At 40.6% G+C, this 23288-nt stretch overlaps 1 protein-coding gene across 1 annotated transcript; it reads left to right on the top strand.

Annotated features, from left to right (window-relative positions):
- The first annotated feature begins 2387 nt into the window (after window positions 1–2387).
- On the top strand, window positions 2388–6044 carry LOC134626130 (protein Tob1-like). The gene is made up of 2 exons (XM_063471662.1): window positions 2388–2660; window positions 3953–6044. Exon 2 carries the CDS (start codon window positions 4180–4182, stop codon window positions 5197–5199), a length of 1020 nt encoding a protein of 339 aa, XP_063327732.1. The 5' UTR covers window positions 2388–2660; window positions 3953–4179; the 3' UTR covers window positions 5200–6044.
- The last annotated feature ends 17244 nt before the right edge of the window (window positions 6045–23288 follow it).

Below are 23288 nucleotides of genomic sequence, written 5' to 3'. Positions count from 1 at the left end.
TGACAACCTGTGACGTCAAAGACTCTCCGTCTGAGCTGGAAAGAGGGAGGGCGATGGTGGTTGTTGGGAGGGGGTGGGGTGTGGTGGGGGGGGTGGATAGAAAGAGGGATAAAAGGAAAGGAAGGCGGGGAGGCAGACAGGGAAGCAGCAGTGTGTGAGAAATCCTCCTCCACTTGTGTGTGTGTTTGTTTGTGTCACTGCTCTATAAAAGTAGACCTTAAATAAACACACAGCAAATGGTTATTTAATCACAGCCCTTAAGTTCCTCGTTGCTAAGAGGATAATGCCTTTTACATTATTGCACATTATTGCACTGTCTTTTTTTCCCATTTCTTATTGCTTATTACTTTGAACAAACCATTCAGAGGAAAGCAGAAGTGGATTATTATGGTCTGTAGTCACTTCACACCAGGGGCCTGTGTGTTTCTGTTAAAGGACAGCAGTGAAGGATGGGCAACACTGTGTTGTCTTCTGGTGCTAGAGGAATGTTAGGTTAAGGCCTTGTTGTAAATACGTAAAAGATGCCCTTCAGTTTGCTGAGAAATGGGTTAGTAAACTTTAAACTACCCCTTTCTCCTTTCTTGTTGCAAAGTTCTACAGAGTGTGGTGCAATATTTCTGCATAAGGAAGCCACAGGAAGGTCAGCTTAAGCCCTGATGAGCTGGATTTCCATACAACAAGGCAACTGAGCTGCAGCGTTTGCTAAATTACTCACGTAGCTGCCTATATTCTCATTTCCGTGGCACAAAGTTAGACTGGACACTGTTTTCGGGGAGAACTAGAAATCTTCATGTGACAGAAGCTGCAGTGAGTGGCAGATACACTGGACTCCAATGATTAGAGGATTACGCTCTAAGACAATATAGCAGTCTTAACGTGCCTGATTATAGCTGCTGACCTTGCTCTGTCAGCTGATGTCTTTTATTGCCACTCCAAACATCACAAGGGCACAAATTGTGTACACATTAGTGGGGGGAAAAGCACAGGAGCCATACACAATATAAACACCATACCTTAAAAAGGAGCCCCAGCAGAATGGTTATATGGAAGTGATTCTGGAGGACATGTGACACCGAGATCTTTACAGTGAAAACAGCCCACAAGGCCTTGCTGCAAAACACAGTGCTGCTGGCTGGCAGTCCACTCACTCACCCGCCCACTTCCACTTTAAGATAGATGGTGAATCTGAATCTGCTGGACAATGTCAAACCGTATAATCCCCCCTCTATTTCAGCCACCCCTGCCTCATCTGTCATGTCTTATGTGGTTTGTGCCCTAAAGCACTTTCCACAGGAGCCCTGTTTGCACGCATTTACAGCTCACATCAAGCACATGACTCCGCTTGGGAAACATAAGAATGTCCACTCTGTCAGACTTTTTTTTTTTTTTTAATAAAAAGCACTGCTGCCATGGTAAATAAGGCGACTATCTATACGACCTCAAAGTTGTCAGCAAAGCAAATTAATCAGAATAACGCCTTTATTTCCGTTTCACATAACACCATTAATCATGAGGAGAAAGCACGTTTTCCTTATTGTGGTTTTAAAGGCTTTTAAAGCCCCAGCGACTCTTCCTTTCTTGAGCAGATACCTGTGTGTGTGTGCCGGTTCACTTTAAATTAGGCAACAGCGTGCGTTCAGCCGAGCGATGACGTGCGCAGCCTACATCAGCACCTTGGATACGGGTACACCATTCACAGTATGGTTCCTGCCCCATTTTAGACCAATCAGCGCTTGTGTTTTCTAGATAGCATGCAGCACCACCCACACTGCTTGCCAGCTGTATCGTTCCGCTGTGGGGAATCTCCTCTCAGGCGTTATACATTTATCACAGATCCTGCAGCTTTTCGTGGCAGGTAAAAAAAAAAAAAGGGGGGGGGGGGGGTCTTTGTGACTATTCTGTGACGAAATGCAGGCGCAAATTATTTTAAGGCCCCTTTTTCTGGTATCAACATGGCACAGAGCTGTTAGTCTTAGTTATTATCTGATTGCGACGATTAAAACCTGCTGGGTGGGTTAATATAAAATATTTACTTCCCGGAAGTGCCACGGTTTCACCTTTATGATTGTTTCAAGTCAACTCGATGTCTTTACATAATACTGCTAGTGAATAACATTAATTAGGACTTTTGCCTTTTGCTGTCAGCACAGACCTAGGTTATCTCTGACGCAAACTCCTCATCACAGGCGTCTCTCTCGTCTCACAGGACCGTTTGTCCGAGTTTGACAGCGCCGATCAGCCAATCAGTGCTCGCCTCAGGCGTCACGAAGAGGGCGGGACTCCCGCCGCGGACCAATCGCAGGCGCTTGCATTGTTTTGACCTCTGGAACCGCATCACCGCCTACCTCGTGCCCATGGCGGAGGAAAGCTATAAATACGAGCGACGTCGTACCAGAAGAGGACGAAGTTGCGAAACTCCCGAGTAAGGAGGGAGCTACTCTGCAAGCCTGCTGAAAGAGGAGAGCTAAAAAACAAAAAACCGAAAAATAACCTTAAAAAAACCGTAAACGCCAATCCTCCAAAAATCTACGTGTACTGGAAGACTTTTTTGTAACGCTGATAATTTATTATATGTGAAGAAAGTATTTATACTTTTTTTTCCTATTTGCACTAACTAACGGTACTTCAGAACTACTGAGAATCTTTATTTTTTACAAAACGTAAGTACTCCAGCTCTCTTGTTTCTCGCTGTCTTTATTATTGCTCTTAGTCGTACTGTAGCTCTATTCATACTTAACTATAAGCTGATCTGCTGCGTCAGTTCACGAAGTTAGGGAGGGGTGTATATAGGCTGTGTGTGCGGTCGATAAGTGTGTGCTCTTTTTTTCTCTATTCTTATGTAAGCACATCGCGATACCTCCACATAGACTCGAAATGAGTCCGATGTGGTGTTGAATTTTCACTGCAGCCTGTTATTATTATTTTTTTTATTGTATCGCCTTTTTCTAGTGGTGTCAGTACAGTCTGTTCCTGTGCGCTGCAGTTTCTGCAATATTATGCCTTTCTTACTGTAACACCAGCCAAGACCTGTAGCTACAACTGCGAGCAGTCTTTTAGTGAGGTGTAGACATTGCAGATTTTTGGGTGTTTTTTTTTTCCAGTGTGGGCTAGCTTCCCCCTCTGAGAAATAAAATAATCCACTCTGGGGCATTTCAGCAGCCTCTACAGGCTGACTCCCTATAAACCCTCTCTGTCTAGCTCTTCTCGGTAGAAGAGGGCTATTTCTGTGCTGCCTGCATCCAGCCTTCGTTTCAGTAAATGTTTAATGGCTAAATCCTTTCGCAAAAATCGCAAAACATGGGCGCAGACAGGTTGTTCGGCGACACTGCTTCGACTAATCTGTGCCGTATGCATACCATACCAACCCAGTAGCACGGTTATAAGCCTGAAATCCAACCGGATCGTTTCTTTGCCAACTTATCCACCATTAGGTATTATCTACAAAGCAGTCACTAAGTCAAGCTTACCCTTTTTGGATAATGAAATGCGGTAACCCCGCAGTAGTTTTCCTGTCTCCTGCTGTAAGGAGGATATCTAGAAGCCTATTATGTAATAGGATTCTCAGTCCTAGTGTGAGGTTAATGTGCACGATGCCTACTTCTTGACATTTAGGTGCAGGATTGACAACAGTATAGCCCAGCTGTAGTGCCTCTTCTGTTTATTTATATCAATATATTCATATTATTAGAATATATTCGGTATATTCCTCTTTTCTGGTTTATTTTACCTTTAAGATCCTGCTTTGGTTGGCCATTTTATGGCTTACAGCCTACATATTTATGAGCTCAAATGGTCACAGTACAACATACCTGCTTTAAAAACAAATCCTTAATAATTAAAGCACCCTCCTCCCGTCGTTTTAGCTGTGTAGCCATACTGCATGATCATTCCAAATATATTTTCATGTACTTATACATGTGTTTTTTCCCTCCCCCACTTTTAATTCTTGCAGGAAAAAATATCACACCCTGTGGAAGGACACCACTTACACAAAACCAGCACTTTTGATTTTGATTTTTTTCCCCAACCTGTTTCATCCAAGTTCTGGTTACTTTTGCCATCCCGACTGGAGAGAGCAGCTGTGTTGCCAAACACGGATAAACAAAGCAGACCCAGTGGACACGTTCAAGGTCAGACACAAATAATCTTGTTGCATCGGGTAAACTTCAGCAGTTAGCTATGCAGCTTGAAATCCAAGTAGCCCTCAACTTCATCATCTCATACCTGTATAACAAGCTGCCCAGGCGGCGAGTCAACATTTTTGGCGAGGAGCTGGAGCGGCAGCTGAAGCAGAAATATGAAGGACACTGGTACCCGGACAAGCCATACAAAGGTTCAGGATTCAGATGCATCCACGTTGGGGAGAAGGTTGACCCCGTGGTGGAGAAGGCAGCCAAAGAGAGTGGGCTGGACATTGAAGATGTCCGCAACAACCTTCCCCAGGACCTCAGTGTGTGGATTGACCCCTATGAGGTGTCCTACCAGATTGGGGAGAAGGGGCCCGTCAAAGTGTTGTACGTCGACGACAGCAACGAAAGTGGAAGTAGCAATGTGGGACTTGATTTGGACAAGGAGATCAAGAACAGTTTCAATCCAGACGCGCAGGTCTTCATGCCCATCAATGAGCCTGTGAATGGCGCCTCCCCGGGTTCCAGCTCGCCCTCCCCACCTTTTGGCCACTCGGCAGCAGTAAGCCCCACCTTTATGCCCCGCTCCACGCAGCCTTTAACCTTCACAACAGCCACCTTTGCTGCCACCAAGTTTGGCTCCACTAAGATGAAGAGCAGTGGACGCAACAATGGCGGCAGTGGTGCTGGGAACAAGGTGGCACGTACCTCTCCCACCAACCTGGGCCTGAATGTGAACAGTCTCCTGAAACAGAAAGCCATCTCCACCTCCATGCACTCTCTGTACGGGTTGGGCCTCGGCGCGCCGCAGCAGCAGCACCAGAAGCCCTCGGCACTCTCCCCCAATGCCAAGGAATTTGTGTTCCCTAGCCTGCAGGGCCAGGGCAGCCAGAGTGCTCTTTTCCCCAGCGACAGCTCGCTCAGCCTCAGCCCGCTGCAGTACAGCAATGCCTTTGATATGTTTGCGGCCTACGGTGGCCTTAATGACAAGTCGCTTATGGATGGCTTGAATTTCAGCTTGAGCAACATGCAGTATTCTAACCAGCAATTCCAGCCAGTTATGGCCAACTAGTACACGTGAAGGTACTACTTAAGCTACTACTTCATACAGAAACGACCAGAGATAATGTGATAGGGGGAAACAAACACAAATGCACATTTCAAAACAGAAATAAAAAAAAAATAAAAAAAGTAAACAAGAACAGAATGTCAAGTATAAAAGGAAAAAGTGACTTGTCACCTGTAAGATCTTTGTTACGAGTCTAAGAGCATGAGCCCGAGGGTGAATTATTTTGCCCCCTTGAGTTATACCTTTTTCTTTTCCTTAATGAAGCTTGTAGTACAAAATGTCCAAGCTTGGTTACCTAAACTTCAACATGCATCATTGTTATTTCTTTTGCCAACCAAGCACAAAATATTTTTTTTATGTGACTGTTTTAAAAAATATATATATATATAAAAAAAGACAAAAAAGAGAAAAAAACACCACCACAAGTCATGGCCTCTTTTCAGTATTTAAACATAACTGGACATCGCCAATTATTTTTTTTGTTTTTTTGTTTGTGTTTTTCAAGAGATTGGCATAAATAAGTGGGATTTCCTGGTCTTTTTCTAATTGTATAATTTAATTTAGTACAGAGTTTGTAAAATATCAGAGTATCTATTGTTTCTACGACATGGTATTGCATTTATATCTTTTTACTACTCCAGTGATCTGTGATGGCTGCAGCAACTTTATGTTTTCTTTTTTATTGAAATAAAAAATGAATTCATCATTTAAAAAAAAAAAAATGTAAAAAAAATTGACTATCCTAAAGATTGTGTACAGAATATTCCGTAGTGGTGGGATATAAGAATATTTGCTTTCTTTCTTTCTTTTTTTTCAAAAAAAAAAACATGAGAGTTGTATTTTCTGTTAAGAGTTTAAAAGATTTTTGCTATATTATGGACAAAATGTAATCGTATATTAATTTTGTACCTACATTGTGCAATACTTGATAAAAACAAACGGTATAACAAAGTATTCAGAGTCAGTGTCTTACATGTTAAGAGAGACTGATGGTTTATTAAGTTTGTATTAAAAAGCTTGAAAATAATTGCCCTGGTTCACTTTGTCGTTGCTCTTTGTGGTTCAGTTGGTGAAGGCGAGTGCACTGAAGTCACTGGTGCGTAGCCATGTCATTAGCAAGCATGAATAGTGCTTTTAAGTTAGAGATTGCAGGTTTCGTGTCTACAACATAGTTTCAGGAACAAAGTTTCTCTTACATGTGACATTTCAAAACACATTGTTTTATTTCCTCTGCCTGTAACGCAGATATGTTAGTACACAAGCAACACTGCTTGCTCTTGGCACTTTTTTTTTTCACGCCTTGCAGGCTTGGGCCAAGTGCCATAGCACACACGTTTAATGCGAGTGTGACTCTGTCTACCCTGATAACCTCCTGAACGTAAGCTTAGGCTCACATTTAAGTCGAGGCAGGATAAACCAGTCAACTGGATTCTGAGGTGTACTCTGCACAGCGTGGATAGAAGGGAGAAGAACCTTGGATACGATGAAAATGCCCACTTGTAGATTAGAGAAATGATGTGGCATATTTTGTGGTTCAAGTGAAAAACAGAACTGCATAATCAGTGTGATGAGGCAGACATCAGTCATCACTTTAACTGTGTAAACTGAAAAACAGAGTGAAAGATATGTTCATTATTTACGTTTTACCCAGTGTCTCCAAGGATGTGGGCTGTTAATGGGTACTTTTGGTGCAGGGCAAAAACATTTTATGTAAATAGACATATTAAGACAGAACAAGTGGACTGAAGCCCAGAAACCACTAAAAATATAAGGTAACTCAAGTCTTTGGATTCTCAGCTCATTACAGTTTTGAATTTGAATTTAGTTTGGTAATGTTAAACTAGGAAAGGCAATCGGATGATACCCCCACATAAATTAGAATATTTACAACGATGGATGTGTAATTATAGAAAAAAACCCTGATGTCTAGACTAAAAAATGGATCAAATTTAAGGACCAGTGCCTGGGTTGCCATTACTGAGAGCTGTGTCACTGCTGTTTGTTCTGATGAGAGGTTGCTGAACTGTATCATGCCAGCACCGACCCTGCTGGCATATCTTTGTCCCTCTGGGGCTGCCTCATCATTGCTTGTCTGTCTGCATGTCCCCTGATACACTCGGGGCTTGATAGGCAGTGCAAAGTTCAGCATGTGTGTTGGTTTATCTCGGCCGCTGATACAGGCTCTGGTGGGAGTGTGTTTATCTTGGTACGTGACACGGTGTTTGTGCACAAGTGTTGGGTCATTCTCAAAAATACTGGGGTGGGGGCTGGGAGTCGGAGCTCCTGCAACAGAGGCAGAAAGGAGGCGTTAGTGATATCAGCTCCCTCTTTATCCAGGATTTGTCATGGTATACAAAGCATGAGTCACTGTAATGTGTGTGGTTGAGATCAGAGATGTCCAGTAGCTGGAATGAAAGGGAAAGGTGCACTAATGCCAGTCAGTAGTTATTTTCTGCTACTTGTTTAAATTAGGTTTGCTATTTCTGCAAATACATGCAATCATAAATACACACTATCTCACAAGTGATGTTTAGTTTGTTAATGATTACTAATAATCATATCATGAATGCTGGCATGCACAAAGGCAGTCGGTTTATCATTTCAGAGCACAGTTATATCTCTTATGAAATATGCAAACGATTGGCCGTTGTCAGTAAATAGATAGACCACTGAACTGACTGATGTTACAGCTCTAGATTAAATTATTTCTCACATTTGATTCTAAAAATCAATGTCGAAGTCATTCCTTCTAAGACAAACATACTTCCTAGACTTTCATGATGCACATTTGTTGCTTCTTACTTATCATTTGATTACAAGTTGTAAATGGATTAATTTGATTGAAGAGATCAGACAGAAAAGTCCATCTGACGCATTTTATTTTTAATAAGCGTTGTTTTTCTTTTAATCAGACTCCTATGTTATGTTAACTGTAAATGTAACTTAAATTAATTTATTGGCTTTTAACAAATTGGATATTCTTTTGCAGTCCATGCCTCTACCACAAAAGATGCAACTGTTAACACTGGAAATCATTAGAGCAGAAATTAAAGCGAAACACAAAAAGCCGTTGAGCAAAATCCACAAGATGACATCATAGTTCATTGCTAAGTGACAACACAAAAAATAAATGATAAACTGAAAAAAAATAATAAGTACACTATACACTGTGATCAATATACTTCAGTGTATCAGTAACTATAAAACCTGTTGTCACGTCAAGTAAGTTAAGATACGAAGTCGGGCATGAAGCTGGCAAACAGCATTACGATAGCAGTCTGAACAAACTGATAAATCCGAGCTGACCTGTTTGAACGTCACATGATGTGAGTTGTGTCTTCTGATTAGTGGTGCTTTGGCTTTTGCCGACAAAAAGTAGTGCCATTTCGAGTTTTATTTGCCAAAAACTCTTGTTTTGGAAGAGGTTCACTGTGGGATTTAGGGATATTTGAAGCTCGTATGAGATTTTTGCGTTGCTTTGCTTTTATTGACGGCTTTTACATCCGAACTCTTCAGTTCGCTTACTTAAATTTAAGTTTTGTAAAGCAACATCAGATATTTTGTTGTTCTTAACCTGATCTACAAGCTAAACTCAAGGATGGTGGAGAACAGAAGGGAGGACCGACCAAAGACAGCGTGAGGGAGTGTAATATATTTTACCAACCAAGGGAAAATCCAAATGAGAGTGAGAGTGGGATCAGAATATAACAGAAACACAAAGAGAGAGACGAGCTATGTGCAGGAAGCAGTGCGACAGTGAAATGTTGCCAGCACCACTATTGATTCAAACCCAGTGCCAAGCTCACCTCTCAGAACCCCCCACCTGCTTGTCATAAAAACAGGTGGAGTTCAGCCCAGCTTGTGGTCCCCTCCACGAGACGGTGATGTGGGGTGGGGGAGCAGTTAATGGCTTTTCAGTCCAACTCCTCTCCCCGTCTATTTCTGGAAGCATGCTAGAGCTGATTGAGCAATGATAAGCTGGAAGGAATTGCGCTTCCCCCCCTGAACATCTCTTCACTACGCCTTATCTGTATCTCAGGAAAACAAAACATATCAGCCCGACATAGAAGAATGTAACCAGAAGATGATGTTATTTTTGTCTTCACCGAGCAGTTGCTAAGTTTAAAATGAAATAAAATGTTTTAGAGGTGAGAAAAAAGTATGAAATGTTATTCTTCTTTTATATCTTCACATTTAAATCTAGAATGAAATTTAAAATCCTTCCCCTTGCACACAAGGTCTTGAATAATCAGGTCTAATCTTATCTGAAAGACCTCATATCACCCCAGTGGAGCACTTTTCTCTCCAACTGCTGGCTTACTTGTGGTTCCCAGGATATTTAAAATTACAAAGGGAGGCACAACCAGCTCCCAGTTTGGATTCTGGAGACAGACGCCACCTCTACCTCTCTGATGTCTACTGACCCTCAAGAATGGCAGTCACTTTGTGTTTTTACACCACTCTGCATTTAATTCATTAGTCATTATTAATCTCTGGCTCTAGTTTGTTTTTGGCCTGGATTCCCCACCTGACTCCAAACCGGTCTTGGCAGGTGGCCACTTCTCAAAACGTGATTCTGCGAGAGGTTTCTTCCTGTTAAAAGAGAGTTTTTCCTTCCCACTGTCAGCAAGTGCTTGCTCAGAGGGGGTTGTTTGATTGTGGGGGTTTTCTTTGTATTACTATAGGTGCAGGTCTTTACATTTCATTAAAAAGCACCTTGAGGCAACTACTGTGTTGTGATATGAATAAAACTGAAACTGTTTAGAGAAAGGGACATTTGTTGAGTCATTTAGCAGGTGACGTCTAAGTATTGGAAGCACAGTTGGCGTCAAAGACATTTGGGCTGTTTTTAGTGGGCAGACAAAAGCAGTTTACATTTTTTCTAATGTATTCTTGTGCTACACTAACACACTGCACAGACGCCCTTTAGCTATTTCAAACAGCAACAGTTTTAGCGTGGTTAATGTACTGTATATAGTATACATGCCTTTTTAGGAATTGCATGAGCTGTTTCCATTGCATCTGGCATCATGAGTGACAGATACATTGTGCACACGCTGCCACATACACACACACTGTAAGCTATATTTAGACTTTCTGATGCATAGTGGGCTGTCCGGTTTGCGTTGTACGCTGCAGATCTCCTCAGCACACACTCACACACCCAGCCATTTAAACTGCAACTGCTCTTATCTGCAAAAGGAGAGCATAAACAAACCACAGTCCTCGGCCTCTCCTCCCTCTCCACACCTCTCCGGGTGACGTACTTCAGTTTCCCTGGTAGTTTATCACGACACTCCCGTACCTGCCAACGGGTCACACCGATATTTTGGAAGGAAAATTTGGAACCGAACTCTCGCTTGCAAAGTTACTAAGTTACCCGCATACTAATCTCTGGCAAATATGTAAACAACCTGTAACTCTCCAAAACATGCTTTTAGAAATTTGGCAGCTTTGCAGTGTCGAAGCAACACGACTCAACATCGACCTGATTAATCGCCGTGGTGCAATTTGTGGTGATGGTGAGGAAAAGGGAGTATGGGGGGCTGGTGGACACCAGCTATCCGTCACTTCCTGGTGTGTGTGTCTGTGTGCTGGAGTGAAGGACGCAGAGAGGGAGGAGCAAAGGAATCTTCTGCTGTCTCTACAAGGCCCGAGGCTCAGAAGAGGATGATTTGTAGCCAGGAGAGATGCCAGGGCATGCAGGGAAGGAAGGGAGATGGAGAGGAAAATCACACTCATAGCAACAAAGCATGACAACAAACCAGAGAAATACGAAAGAAACACACACCTTCTTTATGAAATGTGAAGAATAGAGAGCTACCAAAAAGGTCAGCTATAGAGATGAAAGTCTTTTCCACAATATTCTTGTGGCATTTTTCCTCATACCACCAGCACTATTGATCTTTATAAATACACTGCATGTCTGGTGATGTCTCACATTCATTTCTGCATTCATAGACAGTGTGACAGTGTGTTTAATCCGCTCTACCTATAGTGTCTTTCCCGCTGCTGAGAAAATACAGTGCTCTAAACAGCTCTCCTGTCTGCTTAAAGTCAGGCTGGATTTATCTGACTCGTGCTTTGAAGACTTTCATGAATAATATTTGCACATATTAATGAAAGAAACAGCTGGCCAGCTTTTGACTTCAAGTCATGAGGCGCACACTTTGTTCCCTTACCTTCGTATGTTTGTGCAGCAGTAGAGTGTTTTTGTCAACAGCTTTAATGTAGGCTCAAGTTCTCAAAGGAAACCTTTTTCCCCTCTCCTGCCTGTCCTCATGTGGGAGTCTGGGATTACACCCATGTGGATCAGTGGGACAGAAAGTCAAAACACGCAGAGGAAAAAGACATCTCTGTAGCATTTGCTGGCAGTGGCAGAGAGCAGTAATTGTGAATGGACCCTTCTATGTCAGTTTTATGCCTTCGAGAAGGGCTTCCACTAAAACCAAAATCGTGTTTAGGGCTGCGAGGGTTGCACTGCTTTCCTCTAAAACGTATTTCAATACTATTTAAACCAGCAATCAGTCCGTGTGTCTGCCATTTGTAAACGGGTGGTTTCTAAGGGGAAGGTTTTGTCAGTTGTTTACAAAGAGATGGCGGGAGCTGAGATCACCATTACTATGGGAACCTGTTCGGGCATCACCAAGAAATGCCTCCACAGCTGGATCAACGCTGACTGACTCACGGCTGAAGAATTTCAAACATCCTTCTAATACGGCTGCCAGGGACACTCACGTGCAGGCCCAAACACAAACTTTCCTGCGTCACTTTCTCCGACAAACGTCTGCAGTTCAGTAACTTAAGAAATGCAAAAAGAGAATAGCAAGAAAAGATGGTGGATTAAATGAGTCAAACTGAGTCTCATTTTAGCCATTTATAACAGGAATATTTACATTTTTGTCAGGAGTGGACACTGTAGCCACAAGTTGGAACTGTGAGACAATAGTAAATAAAATGTGGTGTACATGTAGTACAGGTAGAGAGTATTTCTAAATCAGTGACCTCATTCAGTTACACATATACAATCGTTGGCCATTTTATTAGGAACACCTTGCTAGTACTGGGTTGACCCCATGTTTTTCCTTCCGAACTTCGTGGCACAGATTCAACAAGGAGCTGGAAACATTCCTCAGATATTACTGCACTTGTGATTTTCCCGAGGGTGTGCTTTCCCGTGCTTTCTGTGCTTTCTGAGTTGCAGAAGGTTTGTTACTGGACCAGCTGTCCATCATAGTGCTATTGACTCACATATGTCCAAACTGTATACTGGCTTTTCACGGCAGCTAGTTTCAAAGTTTACCACCATTGAAAAGACATTGTCATCCCTTTTATTATTATCATTATTACTATTATTATTTTAATTATTATTAGTATTTTAGATGTGGTATCACCTCCCCCAGTGGTGTCTGCGGTATTGCTCAGATTGGGCAATGGTCTGAGGAATGTACCACACACCTGTTAACCAACAGCCCAGTATTGCTGAAATGAAGGCAGACTTGAGTTTCCTGCACTAAACCTGCTTTCTTTTGCACTGTTGATGGTAAAGTCACAAGATGTTGAAATAATCCAAAAAAAGTGTACACGTCAGAAAACAGGTGTGAACACCTGCTTAAGTCCAAATATGCTTGTTATACTTTATACCAGTCTGAGAAAACTTTGCTACTTTGTAATTTGCATTTACTTTGTAATATGGGATTAGATCCTACCTATTATTTGAATGACTTAAATTGAGAAGTTAGTTTATAAGTAGATAAAATAAATGCTTCATCTATTTTATTTATCATTCTGAGTTAAAAGGTCATCCAGACAAAGTCACATTACAGACGTTGTAACGCGTAAAACTGGACCATATGAAGAGCCTGTGAATGTAGGATTATTAGTGCTATGTGATATTGCAAACCCAATACCAAGTTAATGCAGGGCCAGTATTGCCAATATCGATACCAATAGTTTTAATCTATAAAGTTTATTTGGGGTATAACAGTGTGTCATTGTTTAGGAGATGAATCATCATCAGTTTGCATATTCTGTACATATTTTAATGATCACTAAATCACTGTGATTTCCCCTTTCTTTCCTTTTTTTATACCTGGAATTTACATGTTTCTTCTCTAAAGCACTTTGGTCAGCTTCTGTTGTTTAAATGTGCTATAGGCGATAAATAAAATAGACGTGACAGTTAACACAAAAAGGTCAGACGTTTTTCATAGTGCATGTTCAAGGTATATTTTTTCATTAAGTCCATAGAGTTCAGTAAAGTTAGCGGATAGAAACAAAGCATCAGTCTTATTGTGCTAATATTGATCCAATACCAGCATCAGCATTGGAATCAAAGGATTATTTTGATCCTCAGAAATCAGAGTTAGAAATTGTTGTCATGTTGTTTCAGTGTTTAACTGGTGGCAAAAAGGTAAAAAGTTAAAGTTGTGATATTAAATTAAAAAAGAAAACAGAGATCAGTTTCTTTAATTGCTTTAGAAGTATTGTTCCCAGTCCTTTAATCGGCATCTGAAATTAACTGCACTGTGTAATGTTGTGTAGTTGTGTAAGACATGCAGGCTTATTAAACTAATACAAACTGTCAGGTATCATCCAAGGCTATTTACCGGGGCTTCATCATTTGTCACACGATAAAACGGTGTATGACACAAACAAATAGAGAGAAGGAGTCATTTACTCTGGAATCCATTTTGGGCAGAGGGCATATCTGAAATAATGGCTAAATTAATCGCTCTGTGTGGGTGACTACAACTTCATATTCTCTCTGCAATTAAGATCCGCATGAAACCTGGATAAACATATGCTTCTCACCCTATTTCCGAGGTATTTTACTGCAAGCCCTCTCCTCCAATGAATTGCTGTGTTCACGGTTTCTTACCAATAATTGGCATGAAACTCCAGGCCCCTGGGGTGAAAATTAAAAGTTTTATGTTCATCTTCACAAAAATCAATACAAATGTATATATCTAAGTATCTAAATCTTTATTTCCACTCTAGCTGCACAATAATCAGCTGACTGAACTCTCTCCCCCACTCTCTCTTCCCCCAACTCTTGCATTAACCAGTCAAATCTGCCTGAGCTTTAGCCGGTATGGAAATCCAAGTCTTATTAGCAAACAATAGATTACCCAACCCCAAAGCAAGCCACACCGCATAAATGCTGCGCGGCTTGTTTCGGTCAAGCAACACAGGTGGACTAAATGATGTCACTTCTCTCCCACACAGAACAAAGATGCTAGAGGGTACTCTTTATGTGTAGGCCCACTTCATAACATGTGTGTGTGTGTGTCTCGGTGCGTGTGGGGGAGAGGTGTTGATGGGCCCTCGGTGGGTGGCGTTGCATAAGAACATTAGTGCTGAAGCAAGGTTTGATGGAAAATTAGGAGGGGGAAGGGAGGGAGCATCATTTGATGTCTCTCTGTCTCGCCTATCCACCCATTCTCTCTGCGTCTGTCTCACACAGGACAGCACACACACACGTGGACTAAGCCCAGCATGCACTGGTGTCTGTCTGAGTCAGCTGCGTGGATCATGGTTTGTAGAAATATGCCCACTGAGCAACTGCAACAAGTAAACACATGATTATACCAGGCTAACATCACCGATCAAACAGACAAGCAGAAAAAGACGCGGACGCGTAGCAAAAAGTAAACTAGAAAAAAGCTGGTACTCTGGCTCTAGTGGAGACGGAAAGCTTGTTCTGTTTAAAGACAATACAACTTATATTAATAGCGTTTGCCCTCTCTTCTCCATCTAAATTTAAACATCCAAATATGTCTTATAATTATTAATATTTCTAAATATTTTGTCAGCTTGAGAATGAGAAGCACCTCAGAAGGGTCAGTTTGATTTCATGATGCCATAAAGTGGACAAAGTACAAGCCCAGTGATGTGGATCTTATTATTGCCATTCTTTTGTTATTACAGCAAACTGCATTGCATTGCAACTTTATTTTAAAAGGCTCCATAAATGGCGTTGTTGTCACTGTGCGAAGAAGTTGTTAACACGTCAGTGACATTTAATAACCTTTTAAGTTGAGAAACTTTAGTAAACAACAGCCACCACAATGGCCAAGAAAAAACAAAAAAGAAAAACAAAACAATGGTATGAATGTGGTGAGTGTGAACAGCAGGGCGGCCAAACGATGAGCTGAAAAAAGAAGCACTGCAAAGCCAAGAGGACATGAAGATCTGGGTGATAATCTTCGGAAAGTCTTCATTACTAAAACTGATTTACAAGTCACCAAAAGAACAGAACAACAACAACAAAAAGTATTTGTTTGTTTCACTAAAAACCACATACTGTATATAAAAGATGGAAGAAAACAAACTACTGCGGGGATGCATTTTGGTTGTCACCATCTTGCTTTCTGGAGCCAAAAGTGGCTCAAAGGGTAAATGGCTAGCTAGCGTGGTTAACGAAGTCGCTCAAATACAGATACTGCAACTCCAAATTAGCACTAACAAATTGATAAAATAATAATAGAATCCTGGGGCTCGGTCACTCAGGCACAGCTGGCTGCCGGCGGAGCTCACGGGCACGTCACTGCAACCCCCCCTGGCTTCTGCTCCGCGGCTGCTGAGTGACCCCTCATCTGGGACTCTCCTCAGCTCTTTCTGGGACAGTGGCGCGGCTGCCCCTCTGTTGGTCTTCCTTGGTCTCTTGTGTTCTGGGGGCCTCTGGATGTCTGGAGTTTTGATCTCCTCCATACCTGCTTCATGCCCTGGAGGATGGGACTGTGGCCCCCCACACCCTCTAGCAGATCATTACATTAAGGAACCTTTTAAATACAAGCGCGCTCATGCTCACAGGTGTACACACAGGTGATCACACACACAAACTACACCCTTTTTGGCTCCTACCTCAAAGCACACTGTGCGCTGTCGATCTTACGTGCTGCACAATAATGTTTAATATTAAGTATGTAGTGTTATATTCCCATATATCATTGTGATGTTGTTTATTCTATTACTCTCGTTTTCTTCTGCTTGTTTTCTTTTTTCTTTCTCAACAGGTGATCCAGGTGATCGATATATGTATTTTTTGTCCGCTTATTTTGTTGGTTTTTGTTTTTTGCCCTTTATCCCCGTCCCTCTTCTCCGCTGTTTTTTTTTTTTGTTTGTTTTGTTTTTTGCCCCCTCTTTCTTTCTCCCTTTTCTTTTCCCCTGTCCCGTATCTAGCAAGTAAAAAAAAATAAATAAATAAAATAAACAATAAAAGGTAAATCAAATGGACCATTACGGCAAGGCTGGGATGGTCCATTTGGTAAAGTAAATCCGTTGGGCATCTTTCTTCGCCTTTAGACAATAATTCTGATGGCAAAAGAACCAAACGGGACAGGTTTAAAAAAAAAAAAAAAAATAATAATAATAATAATAATAATAATAGAATATAACCCTACAAGAAGTACACTTCTTGGATTGTTTATAAGAATAATTAATGAGATGCCACAATATATGTTATTAACCTGATTTCAGTTCATTTTTAAGGTGGCACGGAAAGGTCAAATGGACTACAATTAAAAAAAAACACTAAATAGAAAAACACAGCAAAAGCACATAAAACCAGTAGAAGCAGAAAAAAAAACAAATGTCATAAAAAAAAATGCAGTGTTTATGGGGACACAACAACACGACGGACCAGCTGCTGAAGTGCTGAAGTTACAGAAACCAAAACATGTGAAGGCCTGCACTGAGACATTTAAAAGAAACAAAGGGTTCATCGGTGTTGTGAGGGGAAAAGATGATGCGTGTTTAAATCCAGTGATTCATATAATACTGTAGATACATGTTTGTTATTAGCCATTAATTGTTTTGTTTTGTGATTTAAAAAAAATTATTTTGCAGAATTTATTTCTATTTCTGTTGTGTCTTATTCAGCTTTCGTTGGGTTTTGTGTGCTTTTGTAGTATTTTCCGGTGTGCTGGTGTTTTCCTCAGCTGCAGTGCATTTATTCGCTCAGAGCCAGCGTACACTTCAGCAGAGATGGGCAGCAACACATTACAAGTAATGCGTTACTGTAATCTGATTACTTTTTCAAGTAACAAGTAGATTAAAGGATTACTATTAAAAAAATAATTAGATTACTGTTACTTTCTCGTAAGCACGCTGCTTTACTATAATATGGATAATATGGAGTGCAGGAGAGAGTATGAGCATGCAGCGTTTAAAGCGCGTACGTACTGACATTACTTTGAGTTTGATTCCGTAAAAAGTGACAAAAACATTAGCCTCCTCTGTGGGAGGAAAACTTCTTTCTATAGCAAAAATTTAAACTCCAAATCTGAGCAAGAACCTAGCAACCCACAACGGAAATGTGAAATTCACAGAGAAACCCGGCATCCTCCCACTGACATGACCGGGCAAACCTCCACCTGCTCCACTCCTGCTAAACAGGTGAAATTAGATTTAAGAGCGACAGGACTTACTGCCACTGAGTCTTTGATTTTATTTATTTTCTGCTGTGTTTTTCTTGCATCTATTTGAAAGACTGAGTGTAAACACAAAAAATATTTTATTTTACAAGCTGGAATATGCAGAAAATAGGTTTAAATGTTAAACAAATTTCTTCCAGTCAGAGAATTTTGCATATAATGCAATTTTTGCTTGATGCAATGTGCATAAAGTTAAAAGATTAAAACTCACAAAACAATTTTAAGAAAAGACTTTTTCATTTGATAAAATTTAAAATGATGGATTATGCAGAGAAAACAGAACTGGGCTGAAAGGTCTTTTGCTTTATTAAGTATTCAGGTTGTGTATCATGTTTCTAAAAAGTAAATAAGTAATAAAGTAACTGATTACTTTTGAAAATAAGTAATCAGTAAAGTAACTGGATTACTTATTGGAGAAGCAATCAGTAATTAGTAACTAATTACTATTTTCAAGTAACTTGACCAGGTCTGCTCTTCAGTTAGCTGAAGCAGTACCTAGCAAACAGCTACAGCCTGCTTCAACTGCTCAACGTTTCACACAGGCCCACAGTAAAATACAACGGCAAGCACCAATACACCTTTTATTAGAGACGGGGTTTTTTAAGCTTTTGCCATGTTTTTTAAAAGCTTGCAATGAATATTTACATCCATGAATTCTTTATCACAATATAGTTGTTATATTTTATACCAGTTTGGGCGTTTGGGTAAAGGACATGAACTCAAAATGTTGAAAAACGACCTTGAAACGTGCTATTTGTGCATCTGTTTAGCACATAAACATTTCATCATATTTGATTTCATTGTAAGCTTTACACTATATGGACACTGTAATAGAGACATATTTGTACTTGTGACTTTAAGGTTTGTCTCAAAATAAGCGAGTTCCCTTATTTAGGCCACATTCCTCCTAAGTTAGCTTTCATACAGAAGTTCTCCATCTCGAGTGTTGTGAAATTTTTTATCTCTCACTAAGTGACACAACTACCGCTTTCGATGACCTGCTACTTTGTAACTTTTGGTTCACTCAGCTGTTTGTCTTCAGTTTAAATGTCAGTATGTTTGCGTGCCAGCTGTTTGGACATGTTAACACAGGCTTACAGGTGCAGAATCAGTGAACAGCATCACACCAACCCTCCAGCATTTTACATTATCAACAATGAGAACTCAACATATTGCTTCTGTCCTGACAGTGTGTAGAAACTGAGCTCTTTGGGAATAATTGGAGCCTCTCTTTGTGGCCCACTGCACTTGCAGCTTGAGGAAGGAGGAAATAAAGACTGTTTTATCTTAAGCAGGATTAAATGCTTAAGGAGGTAGAAGAGGTGAAGGAAAACAAGTGCTCTGACTAAATCTTAAGCATGGTTTCAATTAGTTTAACTCCAGAAAACCGTTGCACGGTGCTGTGAAATGATACTGTTTTAGTGGTCTCGACAGAACACTTGAGCAGTCAGTAGACCCAAACGCAATCCTTCATGATACTGAGGAATGTTTGGCAAGGTGAAAGCCTCAGACAGCCTCCTCTCTGTGTGGAGTTTTACTGTAGTCACATTTCAGCCCTAATTTATACTTCATCCCTCACTCATGCTTTTTTGTTTCTCAGGCTGATAGCAATCCACAGCAGGCCTATAAAACACTGATTTCATATTTTGATACAGTGCCTGCTGTGCTGTCAGTCATCGTGGAGGATTACTGGAACTGTTACGAGTTCTCTGGCAGCTGGTTACAGCCAAACGAGGACAAGGAGGAAATGTAAATGGAGAAGCTGGAGAAGGGGCTTTGGCAGGTCATGTCGCACCATGTCACTGAAATGTGATCTGTAGGTCCCACATGAAGGAGCGCAGCCAGGAGCTGACAGACCTTTTTAGTTGTTTGCCCTGTGCCATGTCTAAAAATCAAGTGTTCTTTTGAAAAACAGAACAAATCTAAGTGATATTGGCCAAGAGACACAAAAATTATGACATCGATATTGTTTCCAGACCCACTAGAGTGTTTGCCTAAGTAACTCTTTGCAACTAAGCTACAACAACTGGGCCGTGATTAGCATGTGGGTCTGTTAACACAGGTTTTGAGCTCAGGGGGATATGAAAATATTTAACACGCTCTATCTAATGTGTGCAGTTTTCCAGATTTTTGTTGTGAATGTTGTCTATAAATGGAGACATCAGAGGATAATTCTGTATACACAGAATTAGGAATCCCCAGAACTTGAAACTTAATTAGATGCATCATACCGGCAAAATGAAAATAACTTTCTCAAGAAGGACGACGATGATGTAAAAGCACCTAAAGAAATACTTTAACTATGTCACTAAAGTTAAAACAGGCCATGTAAAGTAGTGCAGAGTCTTGAGCTATTCCTCATTTCTTCATGTTTTGCTTGGAAAACGGAAAGGAGATACTGGGAAACGTATACTTGCATAGGTAAAAGTATACATATGAAAACAGAGTTTGTACATTTCTAACAAGCTTGAAAGTCAATATTTTGGAGGATCACTTTTACTCTTCAACACTGAGAAGAGTAACTGAACTCACTCGTCATGTCTTTAAGTAGTATTCAGGAATATTTCTCCAGGCTTCTTGAAGGATACTTAAAGCTCTTCTTTGGATGTTGATTGGCTTTTCTTGTGTTCTCTGTTCACTGATGATCCCACACTCCTTCAAAAATGTCGAGGTTCAGGCTCTGGGGAGGCCAATCCATGAAAAATAGTTTTCCATGGTGTAATTTTCCATACAGGTTTTTATTGCCTAGGCAGTGTGTTTGTGATCATTGTCATGCTGAAAAATGAAGCTGTTGTCAATCAGACTTTCCAGATGGGATTGCATGGTGAATGAAAATGTGATTGTACTTCAGCCTTTTCTTCATGTTCTGACTAAATATAATAAAACAAGAAGACTTTTTCCCCAGGACTGTATTATTATGTGAATATTGTTGATATTAATGCTGTCATCAAAAAAGGACCATTACATTTTCAAACATGTTTCCAATTTGAATCCATTCCATCAGCAACTGAGTTGCACATTGTGACACTATAATTTATGTGAAAATGTATCAATGGTTGATAAATGTGAAATTGTGAATATGTGTGTGTAAGGGCAGTCATACTTCTGTTTCTATTCCTGGCACACTTCTCAGTTCACATATGTGCGCGCGTGTGCATTTCATTGGAAATCAGTTTGATTTAAGGCAGTTCTTGGCTGTGCTGCACTGCTACTGCAAACATCAGCAGCCTGGCCAGCTAGCTGAGAGGGATGAGGGATTGAGGGTGTGGGTGGTGAGGGGTTAGTTAGCAGATGGAGGGAAAAAGGTTGAGGAGCAAAAGGTAGGAAATGAAGAATAGGCTGGTGACATGATAAAGAGGTTAGCAGGGACATGGATGGGTGGAGAAATAAGGCAACTGAGGGAGGGAAAGAGAAAGAGTGATGGTTGGAGCTGCATATGGAGAGGAGGGGCAGAGAGATGAACAAAAGGTAAAAAAGTATGACTCTGATCATATACCAGATACAGGCATGATAAAATACTATATGGACACAAAGCACAAACTTAACTACCACTTAGTGTTCAGCTAAGAGTTCACTTCAAAGCACAAGAACCAAGCAACCTTAGTAACAGCGTGCAGTCCCAAGTGACCCCTGTCAAATACAAACACTCTTGCACAATCTTCAGAAATTAATCAGTGACGTGAATGTCCTCAACGGGCAGACAGGTGGATGTGGGCTGACAGCAGAAAGCACAGCCCTGTAACAGTATGTGACAGGCTGCGGAGTCAGAGATAACAATGAGCCAGCTCAGTTCCCAGCAGGAAGACAGTCTTTAATGAAGCCAATAGTTGGGCTGCCTGGGGAGAAAGGATGTTATTAGCATAGGACAGAAGTCTCTGTTACAGGTAGCTCAAGTTAAGGGGGGAAAAACAGGAAACAAATTCGGGATTTCAGCATTGCTTTTTGTGGATGATGTCATGTTGGCTTAGAGGTGGTGACCTCCAATTGCACTGGAGCAGTTTGCGGCTGAGTGTGAAGCAGCAGGAATGAGAATTTGCAACTCCAAGTTGGAAACCATGGTTGTCAGTCGGAAAAGGGTGGAGTGCCCACTCCATGTCAGGGAGCAGTTACTGTCCCAAGTAGAGGAGTTCAAGTGTGGTGTCTTGTTTACTCTGGGTCTTGTTTAGTAGTGAGGGGAGAGTGGAACACGAGATTGACAAATGGATTGGGGCGGTATCCGCAGTGATGCGGATGCTGCACCGATCTGTTGTTGAGAAGAGAGAGCAGAGCATAAAGCAAACCTGTCGATGTACTGGTCAGTCTACATTCCTACCCTAGACTGGAACACTAAACATAACCTCCTTAAAACCAGGTTATGTGTTCAGGTCACCATGGTCATTTTACTGTGGTGATTTATGCAGTTAAAAAGACAGCCAACTCCATCACACAGGAAATTCTGACTTGATATACCTGACTAACCCATTCATTTCCTCCATGTTACACACATCTGCTACATACTACACAAACAAAAGCAAACATTTTTTCACATCTCAAAATTTAAACTCAAAATCGTTCTCACACATAAGTTTTCTTAACATGGCTCCATCTCACAGCTTGTTTTAAAGAGCTTAATTATATGAATTCTAGTGTAATTCCAAAGATAGCAAACCTGTTTTTAAATCACAAATAACAGTGGCCACAGTGAGGACCTGTAAAAGATTGCTTAAAAGTGGGGTTGGCAAATTCATTAATATGCTCTAGGCTAAATATGATCTTCAGTTTATGCTAGTGTATCTATGCTAGCAAATATTATTACTTATTACCAGTGATGGGAATAACAGCATCACGAGTAAAGGCGTTACTAACAGCATTAGTAGTGTGTAGTGTGTAGATAGTTTTGTGTTGTGTGTCAGAACAATGAGGTGACTGCTGTCTCCAGGTAGAAAACAGGAGTGACACACCTGCTGCTGTCAGACCTGCAGGTATCAGGCTGTGATGTTCTCCTTTATAGTGGACAGAAATTTTTGGAGTGGCACAAATAATTTGTGTGACATCTTATTGAATGCAGAACAGCTGACTGTTGTGTAAATAGTCTGAAATGTTTTTTTCTTTTTAAAAGGGGGTAAAAGGTAAATGGCTGCAAATAACTTTGTTGTTTGCAAAACTTGTGCGTATCATTTTCAAATTGACAATTTATATTTGCATTTAAAGTTATGAAATATGATTCATTAATGTTTGTGTTTGTTACAGTAAAAAATATAACTTTTTCTACTCTGATTTTATTTTTTTTTGTCTGATTTTAGATCAATTGTGTTAATGCAGTATGTCAAAATGAAACATAACTGTAAATTCAGACATGTGAGGTTGTGCTGAAAACAATGATACCAAACAAGGCAAAGTAAATAGTTGTTAAAGGTGAAATGTAGCAGAAACATCAAAAGTAGTTAAAATGGCCAATTATACCCTGGACCCCAGAGGGTTAAACTTTTTTTTTTTTAAAGTAACGCAATAGTTACTTTTCAAGTAATTAATTACTTTTAGAATCTTGCAACTCAGTTACTAACTCAGTTACTTTTTTGAAAAAGTAACTAGTAGCTATAATTAATTGCTTTTTCAAAGTAACTTGCCCAACACTGCTTATTACTATTGTTAATTATTGATTACTGCTTGGCGAGT

This window comes from Pelmatolapia mariae, linkage group LG4 (assembly GCF_036321145.2).
Source record: "Pelmatolapia mariae isolate MD_Pm_ZW linkage group LG4, Pm_UMD_F_2, whole genome shotgun sequence".
NCBI classification, from domain to species: Eukaryota; Metazoa; Chordata; class Actinopteri; order Cichliformes; family Cichlidae; genus Pelmatolapia; species Pelmatolapia mariae.
This window is presented reverse-complemented; position numbering and strand designations above follow the sequence as displayed.